This window comes from Microcaecilia unicolor, chromosome 3 (genome assembly GCF_901765095.1).
Source record: "Microcaecilia unicolor chromosome 3, aMicUni1.1, whole genome shotgun sequence".
NCBI classification, from domain to species: Eukaryota; Metazoa; Chordata; class Amphibia; order Gymnophiona; family Siphonopidae; genus Microcaecilia; species Microcaecilia unicolor.
This window is the reverse complement of record NC_044033.1, coordinates 369,795,596-369,816,289: the sequence shown is the minus strand read 5'-3', so window position 1 is coordinate 369,816,289 and position 20,694 is coordinate 369,795,596. Positions and strand designations below refer to the sequence as shown.

Sequence of the window (20,694 nt, the reverse complement as noted above, 5' to 3'; positions counted from 1 at the left end):
GCGGTAGGGAGCCTGGCCACTGAAGAAGAGAAACTTCAGGCTGTTCTTGGGCCTGACAGCAGTGGCACCTGTTTGATCCAGCTTACACTGACAAAAGCTATGCACTGGACCAATGTAGGGCTTTCAGCATCTGCACATGCTCATGGCCCTGCCTCAGCTCAGCACATAGCTTTTGTCAGTGTCAGTCATAAGAAGAAGGAGCTGTAGGTTAAAGCTGGTAAATGTGGGGGGAGGGGGATAGAGGAAGAAAAATGCTGGTAACAGTGGGGTGTAGGGAGACCTGAATATAAACCACAATCTCGATTTTTGGGCCTTTTTTTTTTGTCCCCAAAATCTCTGTTTATTTTCTCTGATGACAGGAAAACATTGAAATTACCCAATATTCATTACTGGTGGAGTTTGGTCTGCTAGACTGCAACACACAAGGGTATCATTGCAGAACAGAAAGGCGATATTAATTCTTACAAATCAATCTGGGAATATGACTGTGGGGAGGGGGGGTGGGTGGAAGATATCAACATGGGTTACTGTTAAGTTGGGTTAGTTTACCATAAGTTGGGTAAGTTTAGCATAGGGTCTCATTGCATAAAATGGAACCCTATGCTAATATAACCAGACTTATGGTAAAATAACCCGACTTAACAGTAGCCCATGTTGATAACTTCCCCCCTTCATACAATGAGACTCTGTGCTAAAATAACCTGACGTGCTAAAATAACCCAACTTAGTAACAGCCTACATAATAAGCACTCCCCATAGTGTATCAACCTGCATGAATGTTTGTAGAACTTGATTTAAGTGATTTCTACTTCTAATGTTTTTATGGCTATGCCTGGCTTAGCTGCTGTACGATGTCTTAATAAGGGATTTAAACTATAAAAATACATCTACTATTCTTTACACATGTAAAGGTGTTTCTAAGCAGCAGGTTGCTAGAGGACAAAGCTTTTCGCTTTCATTGACATTTTTAGTGTATTCAAAAACAACAGTAGGCAGCGGCGTACCGAGGGCCGGACAGTGAGGGCGGTTCACCCTGGGTGCACGCTTCAGGGGGGTGCATGGAGCAGCCGGATGGTTGTCGGCTCCGCCGGTTCCCTGCCCCCTCTGATGTTACTTCCTGATCCGGGGCAGAGGGGGCAGGGAACCGGCGGCGCCAACAGCCGCGCGCCTGCTCCCAGCATCCCAGGAGGTAAGTGCAATGCACCCGGGGGGGGGGGGGGTATTTTGAGGTGATACACTGGGGGGGAACGCTGCACACGGGGGGAGGGGTTGATATTACTGCACCCGTTTTACGTGTATTGTAGGGTGTTATATTCTGATTTTGGCTATTCTTGTTTGACAATGAGGACCAAGGGATTGGACTACCAAGGAACTTTACGGGGTCTCTGGGGAGGCTGGGCTCCAGGGAACCATGTAAGACCCCATTTCTTTGTGCTTTATGAATCAGTTGTTATTTCAATATAATGTCACAGGGAGTGAAGATAGTGTCCTGGAATGTGGGAGGGATTTCTTCCCCAGTAAATCATTCTAAGATACTGTCTACTTTGGACCGCTTGAAGGTAGATGTGGCATGTTTACAAGAAACAAAACTCTCGGATGTGGAACATTTTAAGCTAAAGCGCTTTTGGGTTGAGGAAATACTTAGCTCATCTTCGGGGGGGGGGGGGGGGGGGGTCATCGTGGTGGAGTGGCACTTTTATTCTGCAAGTCCCTAAAATACTTTGCCACGATGCTTCAGAGAGATACTGAGGGCCATTTCATATTAATTAAGTTGATCCTGCAGGGCAGGGATCTTACTCCATTAGTGCTGTATTGCCTGAACTTATATGATGCATAATTATTTGCTTGTTTCTCACGCCTCTGTGCCCCTTATATAGGCCTTTTTTTATTTATAACCATTTAAATTTTTACAAGCAATAAAACAACTTGCTGGAAATATAGAGAAAGTAATATGTAGGAAATATTTCAGTCAGGTAATTCTATTCTCTTTCTTAGACCACTAAATAGGGAGAGTGAAACAAGATAAGGAGATCAATTAAACAGTAAACAGAAAAAAAGACTGTGGTATTAACCTGATTATCCCCAGATATTACTCGTCTAATTCATTATTCCACATTGATCATCTGGTTGGCTTCTTCAAGGCCAATAGGGTGTATAGTCAAATCATTTCATTGAAAACATACTTATTATCCAATATTAGTTAGAAATAATACATCTGATTACATTCTTTCTCTTTTAAAAACCAGAAGCCATTCAACAATACATATACTTAAGTCTCTAATTCAAATCCCACTGATTAAAGTAATCCCAATTTTCACAGGCTTCACTCCTTTTAAAGTAATAATTTGAGGAAATATTTCTGAGGAAAACTCTAGAGTCATACCCGGAACTCTGGGAAAAACAATAATCTCGATATTAATCATCTATAATAATATTCATTTTATTATTCAAAATTTCTGGTCTATTATCATTTTCAAAATCATAACCACTTCTTGCTCATGTAGAATCATTTGTTATATCAATTTTTTACTCTCAAAGGGTTCAGTTGAATTGTCCATGTAACTCTCTAATAAAATTATATCTGAAGCAAAATTATTTACTGCCACCGTTAGGTCCCGAAGCACCTTCCAGATGGTATTCAATGTAACCTCCACGGGAGTCAAAAACTCCAAGTTGATTTCTCATAGGTGTTTAGGAGTGGTTCTGCCAATTCGGGTTCTGCTGTAAACATCCTCCGTTTTAGCATGTACCTCTAACTCAGTATAGGTCTTTTAATAGTAGCTGATGATTCAACTTGGTAGCTGACCTGCTTATGGACAAGTTGCTCCTCCATGAATCCCAGTGGGAGAGAGGGGAAGGGAGATGTCTGTGTTCTGTCGGACTCTAGACCTGGTAGATCCTTTGCGCTTATTGAACCCTGATGCGAGGGATTATATGCGTCTATTTAGAGTGCATGGGTCCTTTTCCCATATTGACTATATATTGTTTGTGACAACTTGCTTTGCTTGGGTGTTGGATTCAAGGATTGGGGCCATAGCGGTTTCTGATCATGGGCCAGTCATGCTTACTTTGGATGCAGCTCCCTATTTTCAGCAGGCTAGATCATGGCGCTTTTCCTCCTATCTGGTGCATGATTTGGAGTTTAAGACTTTTTTTGCAGTCCCAATGGGAGGATTATTGTACCAACAATGAACAACCTAAGGATACTCTCATTTTGTTCTGGGATTCTGCAAAAGTGGTCCTTTGGGGCATTATAATTTCCTACGTTAGTGCCCGTAATAAAATTTTACTTGTAGTATTATTACCTTAGAAGGGACCCTACATATGGCAAGCAGGGAATATGCAAGAGCCCCTATGACAGCTAATAAGGAACATTACTTGGCTACCATGAGGCCCTTAATTCCTTAATTCACATTAAAACACAGAAGGGGATGGTGATCTATAAATACCACTACGATAGATTTGATAATGAGCAAGGCAAACTGTTAGCTTCTTTACATAAAACTTGGCAGAGACAAAAGCCAGTGTTCGCTATTGGGAGGGGGATGAGACTAGGACTTCTTGGACTGAGAAGGTAGTTCAATCTTTGTTAACCATTCTGAGGACCTCTATGGGACAGTGATTGAATTCTCATCAGAACAGGTAGAGAATTATTTTAGTTAATGGGGTATGAACCACCCTGTACAGGTTAAAGAGCTTTAGATTGCAATTTTATTGTTAAAGAACAGGACGTCCTTGGGTTCTCTAATGAATGTTATAAAGTTCTGGGAGTGGGGTTGGTGGCACCTCTCCTGGAATATTATTATGTGGTGATTGAAGCAGGAGCATTGCCCTAATTTAAATGTGTATGTTTTTACAAGTTCCTTAGTGAAGTGTACATTTATTGATATCTGATTTTTTTTCCCGATTTATTTTATACCCTGAAAATTTTCCAACAGGGATGGTATGGATTTCTCAGGGTTGGCAATATATAGAAAAACATCATCATCATATGCTGATAACTTGTAACTATTACCCTTACGATATATATCCTCTATCTCTGTACTAGTGCGTATGGCCATAAGGAGAGGCTCAAGAGCAAGAATAACAATAACGAAGTGAGCAGGCATCCTTACCTCATTCCTTTATAGAGATGGAGTGGTTACGATAATTCATTGTTAATATATACCTAGCACCAGGGTTAGGTATTGAACTTCTCGCCAAAACCAAACCATTTCAACACACAAAACATATAGGACCATTCAGCTCTATCAAAGGTCTTCTCTGCATCCAAAGACATGGAGTAGGTCAGTACGTCTAGAAGTTTATTTGCATAAGATGAAGGCATAGCGGAGTATTAGAGGAGTGTCTCCCACCCATAAAACCCATCTAGTCCATATGGATAATTTTATTCATTATAGGTGAGCAGTGCAAAGAAATTATTTTTGCAAAAAAATTTCTATCTACATTAAGGACAAGGGTCTACAGTTTGCAACCTCAGTAGGATCCTTCCCAGGCTTGAGTAATACAATCATAAACAATAGCAGACAGTGTGAATGTATCACAACAAAACATAATGAATTTCTTATTCTAGACATGTTTCCAGCATACATGGCTTCTTATGAATATAGTGTTCATATAGTGCAAGACCGACAGGGAAGTCTTTCATGTAGCCAGAGAAGCAGTACATCATAGGCAATGACAGGGAAACTTCCTTATATTACCATGCCAATGTGCCTCTGGTCTTCTCTGTAGAGACCCCTTCTATCAGAAGGTAATGCAGTCTCCATGCTTGGCTAATCTTTGGTGTCTCTGCTGAGACTGTCAACAATGATGCCAATTAGTGGCAAATTGGGAGAGTGGTTTTTAATGATGTTGATGCCCATCCATTGGGAAGTCATTGAACTGACAATTCTACCTCATTTCCCACAGGTCACTGAATGGCTTTCAGATGGTAATGACTTGCAGGCACCACCAACCTGCTTTGAACAGGTGACTGAAGTGAAAAGCTCTGTAAGCCTGTGCCATTCCTATAGATTTCCCACTATTAAATAATTAACACAGGCTCAATTTCTCTCAGGGCCCATTAAATAAATGATAAGTCAAGAAACACATTACTTAATAGTAGGTTTATTGCTGCAGGGAAGGGCAGGGTTTGCTGCTGAAAATGCAAATGTGTTAAATACTGCAGTTACAGTTCACTGCCAAGTTATCTGTGCCACACACTATATACACAGCAACTTTTGACAGTGCTGTGCTCCTTTTAGTTCAGCCCAGAAAATAGCAAAATATAATAATAAAATACAAGTCCACCACATTAATTTAAGCATCAGTCCCAACACCTGAAATGTATATTCAGCACCACTATGTCTTTAAAAGGCAGTACTAAATACATATATTAGTGCTGACTGCCATTATCCATTTAATTTAGATCCACTATTGGACCAGTCTAAATTAAACAGATAACTTATCCATTTAGTAGCTGAATAAGGCTGCTAAACCTCCCAGTGATTACTGACCTGACAGTTCCCATCATGTTGTAATTAAGGCTGCATTTCAATTAAAATTTTAATCACAATTAATTGCACGATTAAAGGTGTGTTATTTATTTATTTATTTCCCCACTGCAGCTTCTTGTGACTCTGGGCAAGTCACTTAACCCTCTATTGCCCAAAGTCACAAGAAGCTGCAGTGGGGAAAAAAAAATAACATACCTTTAATTGCGCAATTAACTGTGTGATTACAAATTTTAATCAAAATGCATCCCTAAAAAAAGTTAAATAAGAAGTAATGAAAAGATAAGAAAAACAAAATACAAATTTAAAAATTTCAAATTAAAGAATCTAAAATAGCATGCAGAATAGCTATAAACAGCCTTACAGTTTTCAGAGCCTATTTCAGAAAAGCAAGCCTAGTTGTAATATTTGGGGGCTGGGAAAGTTTATAAGGCTGATTCTGAGGGACATTCTCGATAGAACGTCTAAATCAGAATTTGGACGTGATTTGGACGTTTTACAAAAACGTCCAAATTCTGATCAGGAAAGAATGCTATGGACATCTTGTGATTTGGAAGTCCTTTTTTTTGGTCCATTTTCAAACAAAAGATGTCCAAATCTTTTACAAGAAGTCCAAAACAGAGAAGTGGCTTAATGCTTTGTGCAGTGGGCTTTTATCCTGGCAACATGGGTTCAATTCCGATTGCTGCTCCTTGTGACTTTGGGCAAGTCAAATGCATAAGGGGCACTTTTGGATATGACATCTAAGTCTGAATTAGGACATTTTTTTGTAAAACATCCAAAATCAGAACAGAAAAGGTCATTTTCTACAAAAGAAAGTCTATCTTTTCCTTTTGAAAATGCTGTTTGGAAAAATGTTTTGTGATTTGGGGGGTGTAAGGGGAGGTGATCCCCGATTCCCTCCAGTGGTCACCTGATCATTTGGGGCCCCTCTTGTGCAGAGTAGAGGAGTAGGCTAGTGGTTAGTACAGCAGACCTTGATCCTGCCAAAGTGGGTTCAATTCCTACTACAGTTATCTAATATAATAATTTGCTATGTGAACATTCTAAAGTGTCTCACTGGGATCATAACCACCTGCTGACGTCACTGGCCTGAAGTCAGCAGGGGGTTACGATCCCAGTGAGAGACACGTGTTGAAGAACAGCGGGAGCGGGAAGAGACGTCCCTAAGTGCATGTCGCCCCCCCCTCCAAAATTGCCAACCCCCCTCTGCTACCCTCCCCTCCCCCCCCCTTACCGGGGTCCCTGCGGCAGCAGTGAAGAGCCTCACGAGTCTGCTGCCTTTCCTTCTCTTCGCTCTCAGCTCTGACTCTGGTCCTGCCCTTGCAGAAACAGGAAATGAAGGCGGAACCAGAGTCAGAGCTGAGAGTGAAGAGAAGGGAAGGCAGCAGACTCGTGAAGCTCTTCACTGCTGCCGCCGGGACCCCGGTAAGAGGGGGGAGGGGAGGGTAGCAGAGGGGGGTTGGTGATTTTGGGGGGGGGGCGATGTGCATGTAGGGGGATGGGCAGGGCCAGTGTTGGGGAGGGGAGGGCCGCGGGTGGAGGCATAGCAAGGACGTGTCTGTGAGACAGAGAAGAGGGGGGACTGGGAGGGACAGAGGGAAGGAGAGAGAGGGAGGGAGAGAGAGAGAGGGAGAGAGGGAGGGAGGGAGGGCCTGGAAATCGGAACGGAAGAAAGGGGGCCGTGGGACTTGGAGGGGACAGAGGGAGAGAGCGAGGGAGAGAGAGAGGGATAACCTTGCTAGCGCCAGTTTCATTTCATAACAAAATGAGCCTTTTTTACTAGTCCTTTATAAACACAGGTGTAGCTCAAAACATCTAAGTTTTAGTCTTGGACGTTTTTGTTTTGTTCCATTATGGCTGAAAGATGTCTAATGGTCTTAGGAACGCCCGAGTCCCACCTTGAACACACCCGTGGCATGCTCCCTTGAGATTTAGACATCCTTCTGACGGACTTCAGAGAAAGACGTCTAAAAATAGGTTTTGAAAATACTGATTTGGACGTCTTTGTGAGATAAACATCCAAATGCAGACTTTTTGGACATTTTTCTCTTGAAAATGAGCCTGTCACTTAGGACCCCTTTTACAAAGCAGTGGTACCCTTACTGCCGCTCTGCCGTGCATCAATCTGGCACTACCGCTGGCCTACCACAGGAGCCTAGTGGTAGTGCCTGCCCCCAACACACACCATTTCCAGTACTGAAAAAAAAATACTATTTTTTTTAGTGCCAGGAGCTTACCCAGCAGTAATCGGGCAGCCCCATTCACTGCCCAGTTATTGCCAAGTTTGCGTGGGAGCCCTTACCGCCTCCTAAATAGGTGTCAGTAAGGGCTTCCCCAGGAAATGGCCTCACAGGAAGTAGTTAACTTGCCAGATGGCCATTTCCTTGAAAACAAAGCAAAACACCTTTTATCTGCTGGTAAAAGGGGACCTCGGTACGCAGCAAACTTCTTTAGCCTTTCCTCATATGAGAGGAGTTCCATCCCCTTTATCATTTTGGTCACTCTTCCTTGAACCTTTTCTAATTCCACTATGTCTTTTTTGAGATACAGCTATCAGAATCAAATGCAATAATAAAGGCGAGGTTGCACTATGGCGCGATACAGAGGCATTATAGGAGCGCTGTTTAAAGAATAGCACTTAGTGTTCATTATTTTTCAGTATCCAGTTTTGAGTGCCACTTACAGAATTGAGACCTGTTAATTTAATACAAATTTGACAAAGGTTATTTTCTCCGCAATTATTTCCAACATATCATGAGTTAAGAATTCATTAGTAGCATATAACAGAACTGCTGTATATCACACATTTAAGCACAGGTGCTGCTGTTTATTCTAATTCATGATTTATTATTCTTTGTTGGATATGTTGTTGTTGTTGTTTTAACCAAAACACAAGCAGTTGTGAAAATAAACATGCATGCATTCTCGCAACGCCCAACCCTTCCCCTAGAAACACCTCTCAAACGTGGGTACGTCTGCTTGTTGTTGAACTGTAACCATATTTTAACTTGAATATAGGGATGACATTCTTTAGACAGCAATTATAGAGAGAAAAATGTTTTTAACGTGCAGAAACTACTTTGAAAATCATCCTCCACTTGTACCTTGTATCCATACTTAGAACAAAGGATATCCAATAGGATTCATTTTAACTAAATCCAAAGACTACTGGCATTGCCAGTAGTCAGTTTGTCAGTTTGTGGCCATTTCATGGGGAGACAAGCAAAAAACAGAGGTAATCAGGATCTGTAAACAGTCCAGAAATGTAGAAGCAACAGATCACCAGTAGTGGATAAGAATGTCACTTTATTAAAAATCACATAAAATCACATAAAAGCCACATTTCACCCAACCAATGGGCTGCATCAGAGGTCAACTAAAATATAATATACATTCATAAACATATAAATCATAAAAATCATTTTACATAAAATATATTGAAAAAATGTAATATGCCAAATACAAATTAAAACTCAAAGGAGAAAATAAAAGAGATTACACATACAAATTTGTGTGGGCACCAGTGAATGGAAGATGTGCGCAAACAGCTTATAAAAACTTTTAAAACTAGAAATCAGAAAGTACATGCAAATCAAGAAAACACTCACAGGAGTTTAGCCTACATATTTTAGTGATCCCAATACTAAAACTATATAAAAGTGAATTTAAAAACACTGAATGCTCTAAAGAACAAAATAGAAGTTATAACATATACCAAAACATATGAATACAGATATTCAATTTCATCCACATATGTATACACAGAGATGTAGTCTTTTTCTTCATTGACGTCGCTGCCACGGAAATAAAAGATCAAACTGCGCAGGGCAGGAGGGTGGGCTACATCACAAGCGGAAGTCCACGATTGGGCTGGGGAGGCTTAGCCTCCCCAAGCCTCTTATACGGGGCGCCTATGATGGAGCTTGACATACTGGCTCAGGAAGTCTATTCCAGGCATATAGTGCAGCAAGATAAAAGGAACGGAGTCTGGAGTTAGTGGTGGAGGAGAAGGGTGCAGATAAGAGAGATTTATCCAGTGAACGGAGTTCCCGGGGAAGAATGTAGGGAGAGATGAGAGTGGAGAGGTACTGAGGAGCTGCAGAATGAATGCATTTATAAGTCAATAAGAGGAGTTTGAACTGTATGCGGAAACAGATAGGGAGTCAGTGAAGTGACTTGAGGAGAGGGCTAATATGAGCATAACGACACTGGCGGAATATTAGTCGTGCAGCAGAAATTTGAACAGATTGAAGAGAAGAGAGATGGCTAAGTGGTAGACCTGTGAGAAGCAAGTTGCAATAGTCTAAGCGAGAGGTGAAAAGAGTGTGGATGAGGGTTCTGTTAGTGTGCTCAGAAAGGAAAGGGTGAATTTTGCTGATAGTATAGAGAAAGAAACGACAGGTTTTAGCAGTCTGCTGAATATGTGCAGAGAAGGAGAGGGAGGAGTCGAAGATGACCCCAAGGTTACGAGCTGATGAGACAGGAAGGATGAGAGTGTTATCCACAGAAATAGAGAAAGGGGGAGGAGGAGAGGTTGGTTTAGGGAGAAAGATAAGAAGCTCAATCTTGGTCATGTTTAGTTTCAGATGGCGCTGAGACATCCAGGCAGCAATGTCAGACAGGGAGGCTGATCCTTTGGCCTGGATTTCGGCTGAGATTTCTGGTGTGGAGAGGTAGATCTGGGAGTCATCAGCATAAAGATGATACTGAAAACCAAGGGATGAGATCAGAGTACCAAGGGAAGAAGTATAGATGGAGAAAAGAAGAGGTCCCAGGACAGATCCCTGAGGTACACCAACTGACAGTGGGATAGAAGTAGAGGAGGATCTACTAGAATATACACTAAAAGGTACACTGGGAGCAGTGGCGTTCCGTGCTTGGCTGACACCCGGGGCGGATCGCCGCTGCGCGCACCCCCCCTGGTGCAGTGCAACACGGCACCCCCCTGGCGTGGACCCTAACCCCCACCCCCCCTGGCGCAGCGCCTCTCACTCCCCCCCGACAGTCCCCACCTGCCTACCAGCTGAGCTCCGGCCGGCACCTCCAATCTGCAGCGCTGCTGACTTTAAATGAAGAAAACCGTCTCGTCGTTGGCCCTTCACTACTGAGTCCCGCCCTCTGATATAACTTCCTATTTCCTCGAGGGCAGGACTCAGTAGTGAAGGGCCAACGACAAGACAGCAGTTTTCTTCATTTAAAGTCAGCAGCGCTGCAGATTGGAGGTGCCGGGGGAGGGGGGTGGACGGATCATCCCCCCCACCCATTGACACCCGGGGCGGACCGCCCCCACCGCCCCGCCCTAGCTACGCCACTGACTGGGAGAGATAAGAAGAAAACTAGGAAAGAACAGAGCTCTGAAATCCAAGTGAGCACAGCGTGTCAAGGAGTAGGCTGTGATCAAAAGTGTCAAAAGCAGCAGATAGATCGAGAAGGATGGCCAGGAACAGATCATTGGAGACTTTAGCAAGCGCTGTTTCAGTTGAATGAAGGGGGCGAAAATATGTGACTCAATAGTTCATTAACATTTGGAATTTATGCAAGCAACAGAGAAGACACACCACCAATGTGAGTGATTACAGGCCAATTAAAAGTGTCATAAAGCAAAGCTCTTCTCCTCAAAGGAACAGTAAAGCAAATGCCTACAAGAAATACAGATTAACCAATAAATGCTAGAAGATAAAATGTTTACTCATATGGTTCAAAATATGATGACTCATCCACAGGCAGCAAACACTTTCTGTTCAGGATGCAGGAATTGAGTACCTGATTCACTTACTTTTAAGTAGCCAGGTCAGGATGGGTTCCAAGGAAAGCGGCCTTATAATCCCTACTAGAAATGACCACAGTTACAGAACATCACAGCCTCAGTGACCCAATGAATAAGGTACTAACCTCCCAAGCCAGAAACTGTGGGCTCAAGTCCCATCCAGGGTGTTCTTTATAGGTCATCTCATATGTTATAACAGCTTGAAAGGTGTCCTGCGGTAAGTTCCTAATCTGCATGCACAAACCACACACTAAAATATGTTTTGAAATTTTCCACTGAGGGGGCATATCTGGGAGTGGAGAGTGGACATATTTGTGCTAATCATTTAGTGCAGTTACATTACTGTGCGCTGATTAGTGCAGGATTAGTGCATAATCCCTTACCACTTACAAAATAGGTGTTGATAAATACTCATGCACTAATTTTTTTAATGGCCATTGATTGAAAAAAATGGAAAGTCGGCCATTTTACTGCTGTGGTAAAAATGGCCTTAGCATGCGGGAAAGACCCACATAAGGATTCACTAAGGCCACTTTTCCTGCAGCTTAGTAAAAGGACCCCTTAAAATGAGTAAGAAAGATGTCAGGCTTCCCAGGAAGTGGTTGTGATAGAAAGGTACTACATATACAACTTTAGATGACTCATTATTTTATTTGAATGTATATTTTTCTATGTACCATTGCTCAAGGCCTGCTCTTCCTAAGTTTGATAGATGCAGAATAACTGCAAATAAACATGCTTAATTACCATCCAATACATCAGAATACTCAGATCCTTGCTCTGAACAATTCTAAATAATTCACTAGATGTGTCATTAAGTTGTCATTAGTGTAACTGGGTGGCTGAGAAGCATTCAAGATTCTTGCAGCACAGTGCTGAAAGCAATGGCACTGGGAGTGGTGGAAAAGCTTAATGGCATCACAGCTGTGCCTATCAGAGTTGAAAACCAGGATCAACCTACTCCTACCAAACAGTGCACACAGCTGTTTTTTTTTTTTTTTTGCAAATATCCTAATTTATATGTAAATCATATTCAGTTAAACTACAGGGAGCCTTACACTGTTATTACAGTAAACTGTAACGTGGGTGCTTTTAAAAATCACAGACTGCTTCAGTGTTTTCAGAATCTATGGAATTTGCAGGAATAGTCTGAAGTATTAAAAAGGTATAAACATATTATCTGTTTTTTTGTAGGGGGAGGGGGTATTTTGAAAAATATACTACAGATTAGGAGATGCTTAGTATATGCCTTAAATGTATGCCCTCTCTGAAAATCTCTTCCAGGATATAGGAAAGAACAGATGAGATCCTCCAAAAGACCTATGAGGATTGACCACTGAAAGATTACAGACCCATTACTCTCCTGAGAGATTATTCCACTCTTAGCTTTGTTTAAACAGTGGTTCCTCCACGGGGGGGGGGGGGGGGGGGGGGGGGGGGGGGGGCTTCTCTTTCTCTGCTATACTAACCACTTTTAGCCAAGGGGAATATTGGAAACAATTTCCAAAGGCATTTACCCAGACAGATTCCCCTGTTCAAAACTAATCTCCTCAGAGTGCTCAAAATATGTACAGGCTTACACTATACAAATTGCATTGGGGTTGGATTTAGGATGAGGCAGGAAAACAGCATAAATAGCAAGTGCAAGGTGCTCATGCTAGATGCAAACTTGCAGCTAATTTTTAAAGGGAAATGACCCACATACGACTGTGCCTAATTGGTTTGCATTGAGGCATGTGGTCGACAAATGGCCCTGTGTGTACGTGGGAGAGGGTGGGATTTTATAATGCCTGATTTAAACATGGGAAAAGGGTTTTGTAAAATTTGTGTGGCTGGATACACTCGTAAAAAATATGTGAATGAAAAATAAGTGCCCACTTCTAAACAATCTGGGTGTAGGCATTCCTGGGGGCATAGTTTGGGCAGATGTCAACGTTGTGATGTCCACATTGAAGCACTTTTTGCATTATTGGGGCTGGGTCCTGGAAACTGTTTTACGTGGAGGGGCATTTTCGAAAGGGACGGCCAAGTTGCAATTTGTCCACTGATGTTTTTTACTCTTTAGAATGGATGTTTTTAGCTTGCTGTGCTTTCCTGTCAAATTAATGGAGTTCTTATATGTTATTTTAAATTTTGATATTTTATTGTTTAAGATGTAAACCGTTTTGGTTTGTGTATGCAATAAGAAATGGTATAGAAAATAAATAAACGATAAACAATAATTTGGATGCCCTTGCAAAATGGCAAAACGTCCAAAATCCTTAAATTTGGACGTCCCTAGACATGGACGATTCTGACTTTCGGCGATTTTCGAAACCAAAGACGTCCATGTCAAAAATGTCCTAATGCAAGCCATTTGGGCATGGTAGAAGCCAGCATTTGCAGTGCACTGGTCCCCCTGGCATGCCAGGACACCAACCGTGGACTTCATAAATTGCTCCCAGATACATAGCTCCCTTACCTTGTGTGCTGAGCCCCCCCAAAACCCACTACCCACAACTGTACACCACTACCACAGCCCTTACGGGTGATGGGGGCACCTAGGTGTGGGTACAGTGGGTTTCTGATGGGTTTTGGTGGGCTCGCTGTTTCCTCCACAAATATAACAGGCAAGGGGGTATGGGTCTGTGTCTGCCTGTCTGAAGTGCACTGCAGTACCCACTAAAACTGTTCCTGGGACCTGCATGCGCTGTCATAGACCTGAGTATGACATCTGAGGCTGGCATAGAGGCTGGCACAACATATTTTTAAAGATGTTTTTTGGGGGTGGGAGGGGTTAGTGACAACTGGGGGAGTAACGGGAGGTCATCCCCGATTCTCTCATCTGGTCATTTTGGGCACCTTTTTGTGCCTTATTCATAATCTGGGTGAAAACATCCAAGTGTTGGATGTCAGGGACGTCCTTGTTTTTTTTTGATTATGGGTCAAGGATGTCCAAGTGTGAGGCATGCCCAAGTCCCGCCTTCGATACGTTTCTGACACGCTCCCATGAACTTTGGACGTCCTTGCGATGGACTGCAGTTGGAGCCGTCCTAAATCGGGTTTCAATTTTACCGATTTGGACGTCCCTGGGAGGAGGACATCCATCTTCCGATTTATGTCAAAAGATGGACATCCTTCTCTTTCGAAAACGAGCCCAATAGGCACCTATGTTGTCTTTATTCAACAGGCTTAAAATAGGTGCCTTTTTGGATTTTTCATATAGGATCCTTTTATGAAATCAAACCCATAAAGACTGAGATCTACAACTTGTAAAAAAATAAAACAAACAAACTCTATGGTAGCATGGTAGACTAGGGTTGAGTACACAATAGCCAGGCATTACTCCAGTATTATATTTTTTTCACTGACTTCCAGTATTCTGGTGAATTAAATTAAAAATACTTTGACAAGATTTTTGGCAGGTGATGCACCATCATATTTTCTGTCATTAATTGTATTGCATACTTCCGCTGCATTGTTAAGGTGTGACAATACTAAGAAATTGCAATTTCCTGCTATTCAACAGTATTGGTTAGCTGAATCACGCACATTATGTGGGCCATTTGAATGGAATGCTTTGCCACTGGATGTAAGAATGGCAGAGAACATTGTTGCTTTTTGAAAGCGAATGAAAACATTTTTATTCTCATAGGGGCCCTTTTACCACGCTACGGGAAGATGGGCCCTGCAATAGCAGCAGAGGCCACTTCTCCTGCGCACCAGGGCCCTTTCTTACTAAAGCAGGTAAAAATCCCCAAAAACAAAATGGTCATATGGTACGAAAACTGAAACCATGTGGCCATGCAGTGGGGAGCCCTTACCGTCACCCACTGAGGTAGCGGTAAGGGCTCCAGCAGTAACCAGGCAGCATAAGGCGATGCCCGATTACCACTGTGTTACCACCGCACTAACCATTTCCAGGGTTTTCCACCCGGAAATGGTGCATGCTCAACCCGGAACTAGCACCGGCGGCTGCATTGGGCCAGCGGTAGTCCCGGAATAGCGAGCAGTAAGCCCGCATTGGCCTTACCACCACTCTGTAAAAGGGCCCCATAGGCTTTTAGTATATCGTTGTTTGATGTACAACTGGGCTGTATTATAATGGAAATGACATTGATATTAGAGGTGTCCTGATTAGCATATTTTACTATTCAGCAGATTACGAATAATGAAAAATATTATTTGGCCAAATACAAATACTGAAGATGAATAATAGGCATTGACTTTTAACATAATTAATAAAGGAAGCAACATGAAATCAGAGATTAAGTGTTTATTTCAGTAGGATTTAGCACAGTAGAGTCCCAGATTATTCAGACTGGAATTTAAATCAGTATTCCACTGAATACAAATAATATATTCAGGGCCAAATCAAATTGAATACGAATATTCAGTACAGCCTTTATTGGTATACCAGTCTGAGCTCTGCTGAAAAGTATTTTTTTAATTTGTTGCTTATATATATATATATATATATATATATATATATATATATATATATATATATATATATATATATTTAAAATTATTATGTATGTTTTGTATTGTGTTGTTTTTATTGTAATTATTATATATGGTTTTTTTTTTGTTCCCGGTGTACTGCTCTAGGCAAAGTATAGTGTAGCTTATACAGCCAGCTTAAACCTTCCCCAAATAGAAGCTTTACCGGTAACCTCTTCTTTATTGTAGTACTCAGAATAAACAAATAAAATCCAATTTACAGTTCAGTTGCTTGGAAGAGAATTATTGCCTTCTACAAATGCAGTTTGCATCTAGCAACCTCAGAGGTAAGAAGATGTCCAGAACCTCAGCCTAGCTGAGAGGAAAAGCTGTAACACTCAAAGGGGAAATAAGGGGGAGTAACTTGGGGAAAATGAATAGGGAATGTCTTGGGGAGATAGTACAAATTCTTGATGGAATTACAGTAGATTAAGGAGGGGTCAGCCCCTAGAACAGCCAGGGCCGCCGAGAGGGGGGGACAAAAGTCCCCAGGCTTGGGCCTCCGGGGGGGGGGGGCCCGGCGCCGCCGCTGCAGTGTGGCCCGCCCGCCCTCCTCGTTCCCCCTCTCCTCGCTCCGGAACTAACCTTAAGTCTCCTTCTTTCACTTCGCGCAAGCAGCAGGGCAGGCCACTCCTTCCTTCCGTGTCCCGCCTTCGCCTGACGTATCCACGTCCCAAGAACCTGGCAAAATCCCAAAATTTAATAACGATCAATGGACTTTTCTTTCAGGAATCTGTCCAGACCCCCTTTAAACTCAGCAAGGCCAGCTGCCATCACTACCTTCTCCAGCAATGAGTTCCAGAGCCTAACCACGCGCTGAGTAAAGAAAAACTTTCTCCAATTTGTTTTAAACCTACCACATTCTAATTTCATCTTGTGTCCCCTAGTTCTATTATTGTTAGAAAGCATAAACAAACGCTTCACATCTGTCCGCTCTACCCCACTCAAAATTTTGTAGACTGCTATCATATCACCCCTCAGCCGCCTTTTCTCCAGGCTAAAGAGTCCTAGCCTTCTTAACCTCTCCTCATAAGGTAGTCGTCCCATCCCTTTTATCATTTTCGTCGCCCTTCTCTGCACCTTCTCCAATTCCTTTATATCTTTTTTGAGATGAGGCGACCAGAACTGAACACAATACTCCAGGTGCGGTCGCACCATGGAGCGATATAACGGCATTATAACATCCTCGTGATTGTTTTCCATACCTTTTCTAATAATACTCAACATTCTGTTCGCCTTCTTGGCCACCGCAGCACATTGAGCGGAAGATTTCAACGTCCTATCCACGATGACTCCCAGATCCCTTTCTTGGTCCGTAACTCCTAAAGCGGAACCTTGCATGACATAGCCGTAATTCGGGTTCCTCCTTCCCACGTGCATCACTTTGCACTTGTCAATGTTGAACTTCATCTGCCATTTGGACGCCCAATCCCTCAGTCTCACGAGGTCCTCTTGTAATCTAATTTAATTACCTCACTAACACTACAGCTAACACTCAATATAGAACTGCTTTCTGCCAAAGAGAGCTTACTTCTTTTACGTTTTTTTTTGGGGGGGGGGGGGGGGGGTTCTTCTTTTTTTTTTCTGCCTTTATGACTTTTGTCTTTATCAGTTTCAATTCAGTGTGTTGCCAGAAAACCAATACAGTTGAACATGTTTATTAGAAACATAAAAACAGGGGGGGGGGGGGGGGGAGCTGATATGCAGACTGCGGGAGTTTGACCAGCTAACTCCCGCGGTCAGAACTAAGCTCAGATATTCAATGCAGGGCCATTTCCAGTAATTGGCATTGATTATCCAGTTTAATTTTGGCCAGTTTAGATAACTAGCTAAGCCAATATTCAGTCTTAGCTGGTTATCTTTAAACCGACCAATGACATATCAGGTGTTCATGTGGCCAAATATGGCTGCAAAACCTCATTTAAAAATCGCCAGATAGCTAGTTATATTGGCCGATATAACCGGCTATCCCCTAGCCATTAATCGTGGATATTCAGTGGGACATAACCGGTTAACCCCTCTGAATATTGGTGGATAGCTGGTTAAGCACTATTTAACTGGTCAGCAGCCATGCTGACTGGTTAAATAGCGCTGAATATCGGTGGGAGAGAAACAGAGAAAATGATGGCAACTAAAGATTATAAGGCCTATCCAGTCTGCCCTCTATAATATCTACTATCCCTTCTTCTCCCTTAGGGCCCCTTTTATCAAGCTATGGTAAAAGGGGCCTGTCATGGTTGCCCCTACACTCCCTTACCTCCGCGTTGGGATCCCGTGTGATGCCTCCGCTGCCTTAAGCGCTGCTCCCTCCTCCGGCCTGCCAATAGCTGAGCATGCTCATGTGAGGGAGGCTGGATTCGGGTTGACGCTGCTCAGGCCTGCCTCTCTCTGACAAAATCACCCTGGGTCTTCTTCTGCAGTTGCAGCTCTCTGCCACTTTGTCTTGCAACAGGTTGTCCTCATTCCAGTGTCCTACACAGCGTCAGCTTCCAGCACTTATTCCAGCTCCCAGCACAAGCTTCATCTTCCAGTCCTGGTCCCAGCTTCCAGCCCTGGTTCTAGCTCCCAGCTCAGCTTCAGCTTCCAGCTCCCAGCACAAGCTTCAGCTTCCAGCACTGGTTCCAGCTCCCAGCACAAGCTTCAGCTTACAGCCCTGGTGCCACCCTTCAGCTCAGCTTCAGCTTCCAGCGGTGGTTCCAGCTTTTAGTACAAGATTCACTACCTGTCCTGGTGCCAGCCTCCAGCACAGCTCCTTCTTCCAACACAGTTCATGCCTCCAGCACAACTTCGGCTTCCAATTCTGGGTACAGATTCCTGCTTCCCTTGACACCTCTACTGCAGCAATCCCCTCTGCAGGGACTCACCCAACACCGTTCTTCCATGGTCTAAGGGCTCACTCATTCTGAAACGAGATAGGGCCCTGCAGTGGCATTGGCATGTGGATTTGCTGAGTGCTGAGGCCCCCTTTTACTGCAGTGGGTAAAAGGCTTTTTTTTTTTAAAGGAAATGGTCATGTAGTAAGTTAAACACCTGCTGCATGACCATTTACTGGGGGAGCCCTTACTGCCACCTATTTTCTCTTTCTCTCTCTCTCTCTATTTCTCTCTCTTTCTCTTTCTCTCTTTCTCTTTCTCTCTCTCTCTCTCTCTCTCTCTTTCTCTCTCTCTCTCTCTTTCTCTCTGCCCAATTACCACCGGGTAAGCCCCTAGAGATAAACACAAGACTATCTCTGTTTCAGGAAGCAGATAAAAGCTTGGCCTTTAATGGAAGAAGTAACTAACTTCTTAGTCACACACACATATATATGCAACTTTCTTTAAATTAGTCACCTTATTTTCTAACTCCTCTTACTCTTACCTATCCATATGTTCCATTTTTGCTTATACCCTACACTGTCAATTAAAATGTTCTATTATGTATTGTATTGATATTGTAAGTAGTATACTATGCTTTACTTTGTATTGTTTGAATATTTTTACAGCTACAGTTGTCTGTTGCTCATGTTTGATTTATTCTTACCGTATACCACCTTGAGTGAATTCCTTCAAAAAGGCGGTAAATAAATCCTAATTAATATATATATATATATACAGTGGTGGAAATAAGTATTTGATCCCTTGCTGATTTTGTAAGTTTGCCCACTGACAAAGACATGAGCAGCCCATAATTGAAGGGTAGGTTATTGGTAACAGTGAGAGATAGCACATCACAAATTAAATCCGGAAAATCACATTGTGGAAAGTATATGAATTTATTTGCATTCTGCAGAGGGAAATAAGTATTTAATCCCTCTGGCAAACAAGACCTAATACTTGGTGGCAAAACCCTTGTTGGCAAGCACAGCGGTCAGACGTCTTCTGTAGTTGATGATGAGGTTTGCACACATGTCAGGAGGAATTTTGGTCCACTCCTCTTTGCAGATCATCTCTAAATCATTAAGAGTTCTGGGCTGTCGCTTGGCAACTCGCAGCTTCAGCTCCCTCCATAAGTTTTCAATGGGATTAAGGTCTGGTGACTGGCTAGGCCACTCCATGACCCTAATGTGCTTCTTCCTGAGCCACTCCTTTGTTGCCTTGGCTGTATGTTTTGGGTCATTGTCGTGCTGGAAGACCCAGCCACGACCCATTTTTAAGGCCCTGGCGGAGGGAAGGAGGTTGTCACTCAGAATTGTACGGTACATGGCCCCATCCATTCTCCCATTGATGCGGTGAAGTAGTCCTGTGCCCTTAGCAGAGAAACACCCCCAAAACATAACATTTCCACCTCCATGCTTGACAGTGGGGACGGTGTTCTTTGGGTCATAGGCAGCATTTCTCTTCCTCCAAACACGGCGAGTTGAGTTCATGCCAAAGAGCTCAATTTTTGTCTCATCTGACCACAGCACCTTCTCCCAATCACTCTCGGTATCATCCAGGTGTTCACTGGCAAACTTCAGACGGGCCGTCACATGTGCCTTCCGGAGCAGGGGGACCTTGCGGGCACTGCAGGATTGCAATCCGTTATGTCGTAATGTGTTACCAATGGTTTTCGTGGTGACAGTGGTCCCAGCTGCCTTGAGATCATTGACAAGTTCCCCCCTTGTAGTTGTAGGCTGATTTCTAACCTTCCTCATGATCAAGGATACCCCACGAGGTGAGATTTTGCGTGGAGCCCCAGATCTTTGTCGATTGACAGTCATTTTGTACTTCTTCCATTTTCTTACTATGGCACCAACAGTTGTCTCCTTCTCGCCCAGCGTCTTACTGATGGTTTTGTAGCCCATTCCAGCCTTGTGCAGGTGTATGATCTTGTCCCTGACATCCTTAGACAGCTCCTTGCTCTTGGCCATTTTGTAGAGGTTAGAGTCTGACTGATTCACTGAGTCTGTGGACAGGTGTCTTTCATACAGGTGACCATTGCCGACAGCTGTCTGTCATGCAGGTAACGAGTTGATTTGGAGCATCTACC

At 43.0% G+C, this 20,694-nt stretch overlaps 1 protein-coding gene across 1 annotated transcript in view; it reads right to left on the bottom strand.

Moving 5' to 3' along the window:
- The window catches only part of NKAIN2 (sodium/potassium transporting ATPase interacting 2), a 716,137-nt gene extending 697,508 nt beyond the window's left edge, over window positions 1-18,629 (bottom strand). Inside the window, exon 1 of the mRNA XM_030195117.1 lies at window positions 18,612-18,629. Coding sequence (XP_030050977.1) covers window positions 18,612-18,629 — 18 coding nt within the window. The remainder of the gene's footprint in view (window positions 1-18,611) is intronic.
- Between the last annotated feature and the right edge of the window lie 2,065 nt (window positions 18,630-20,694).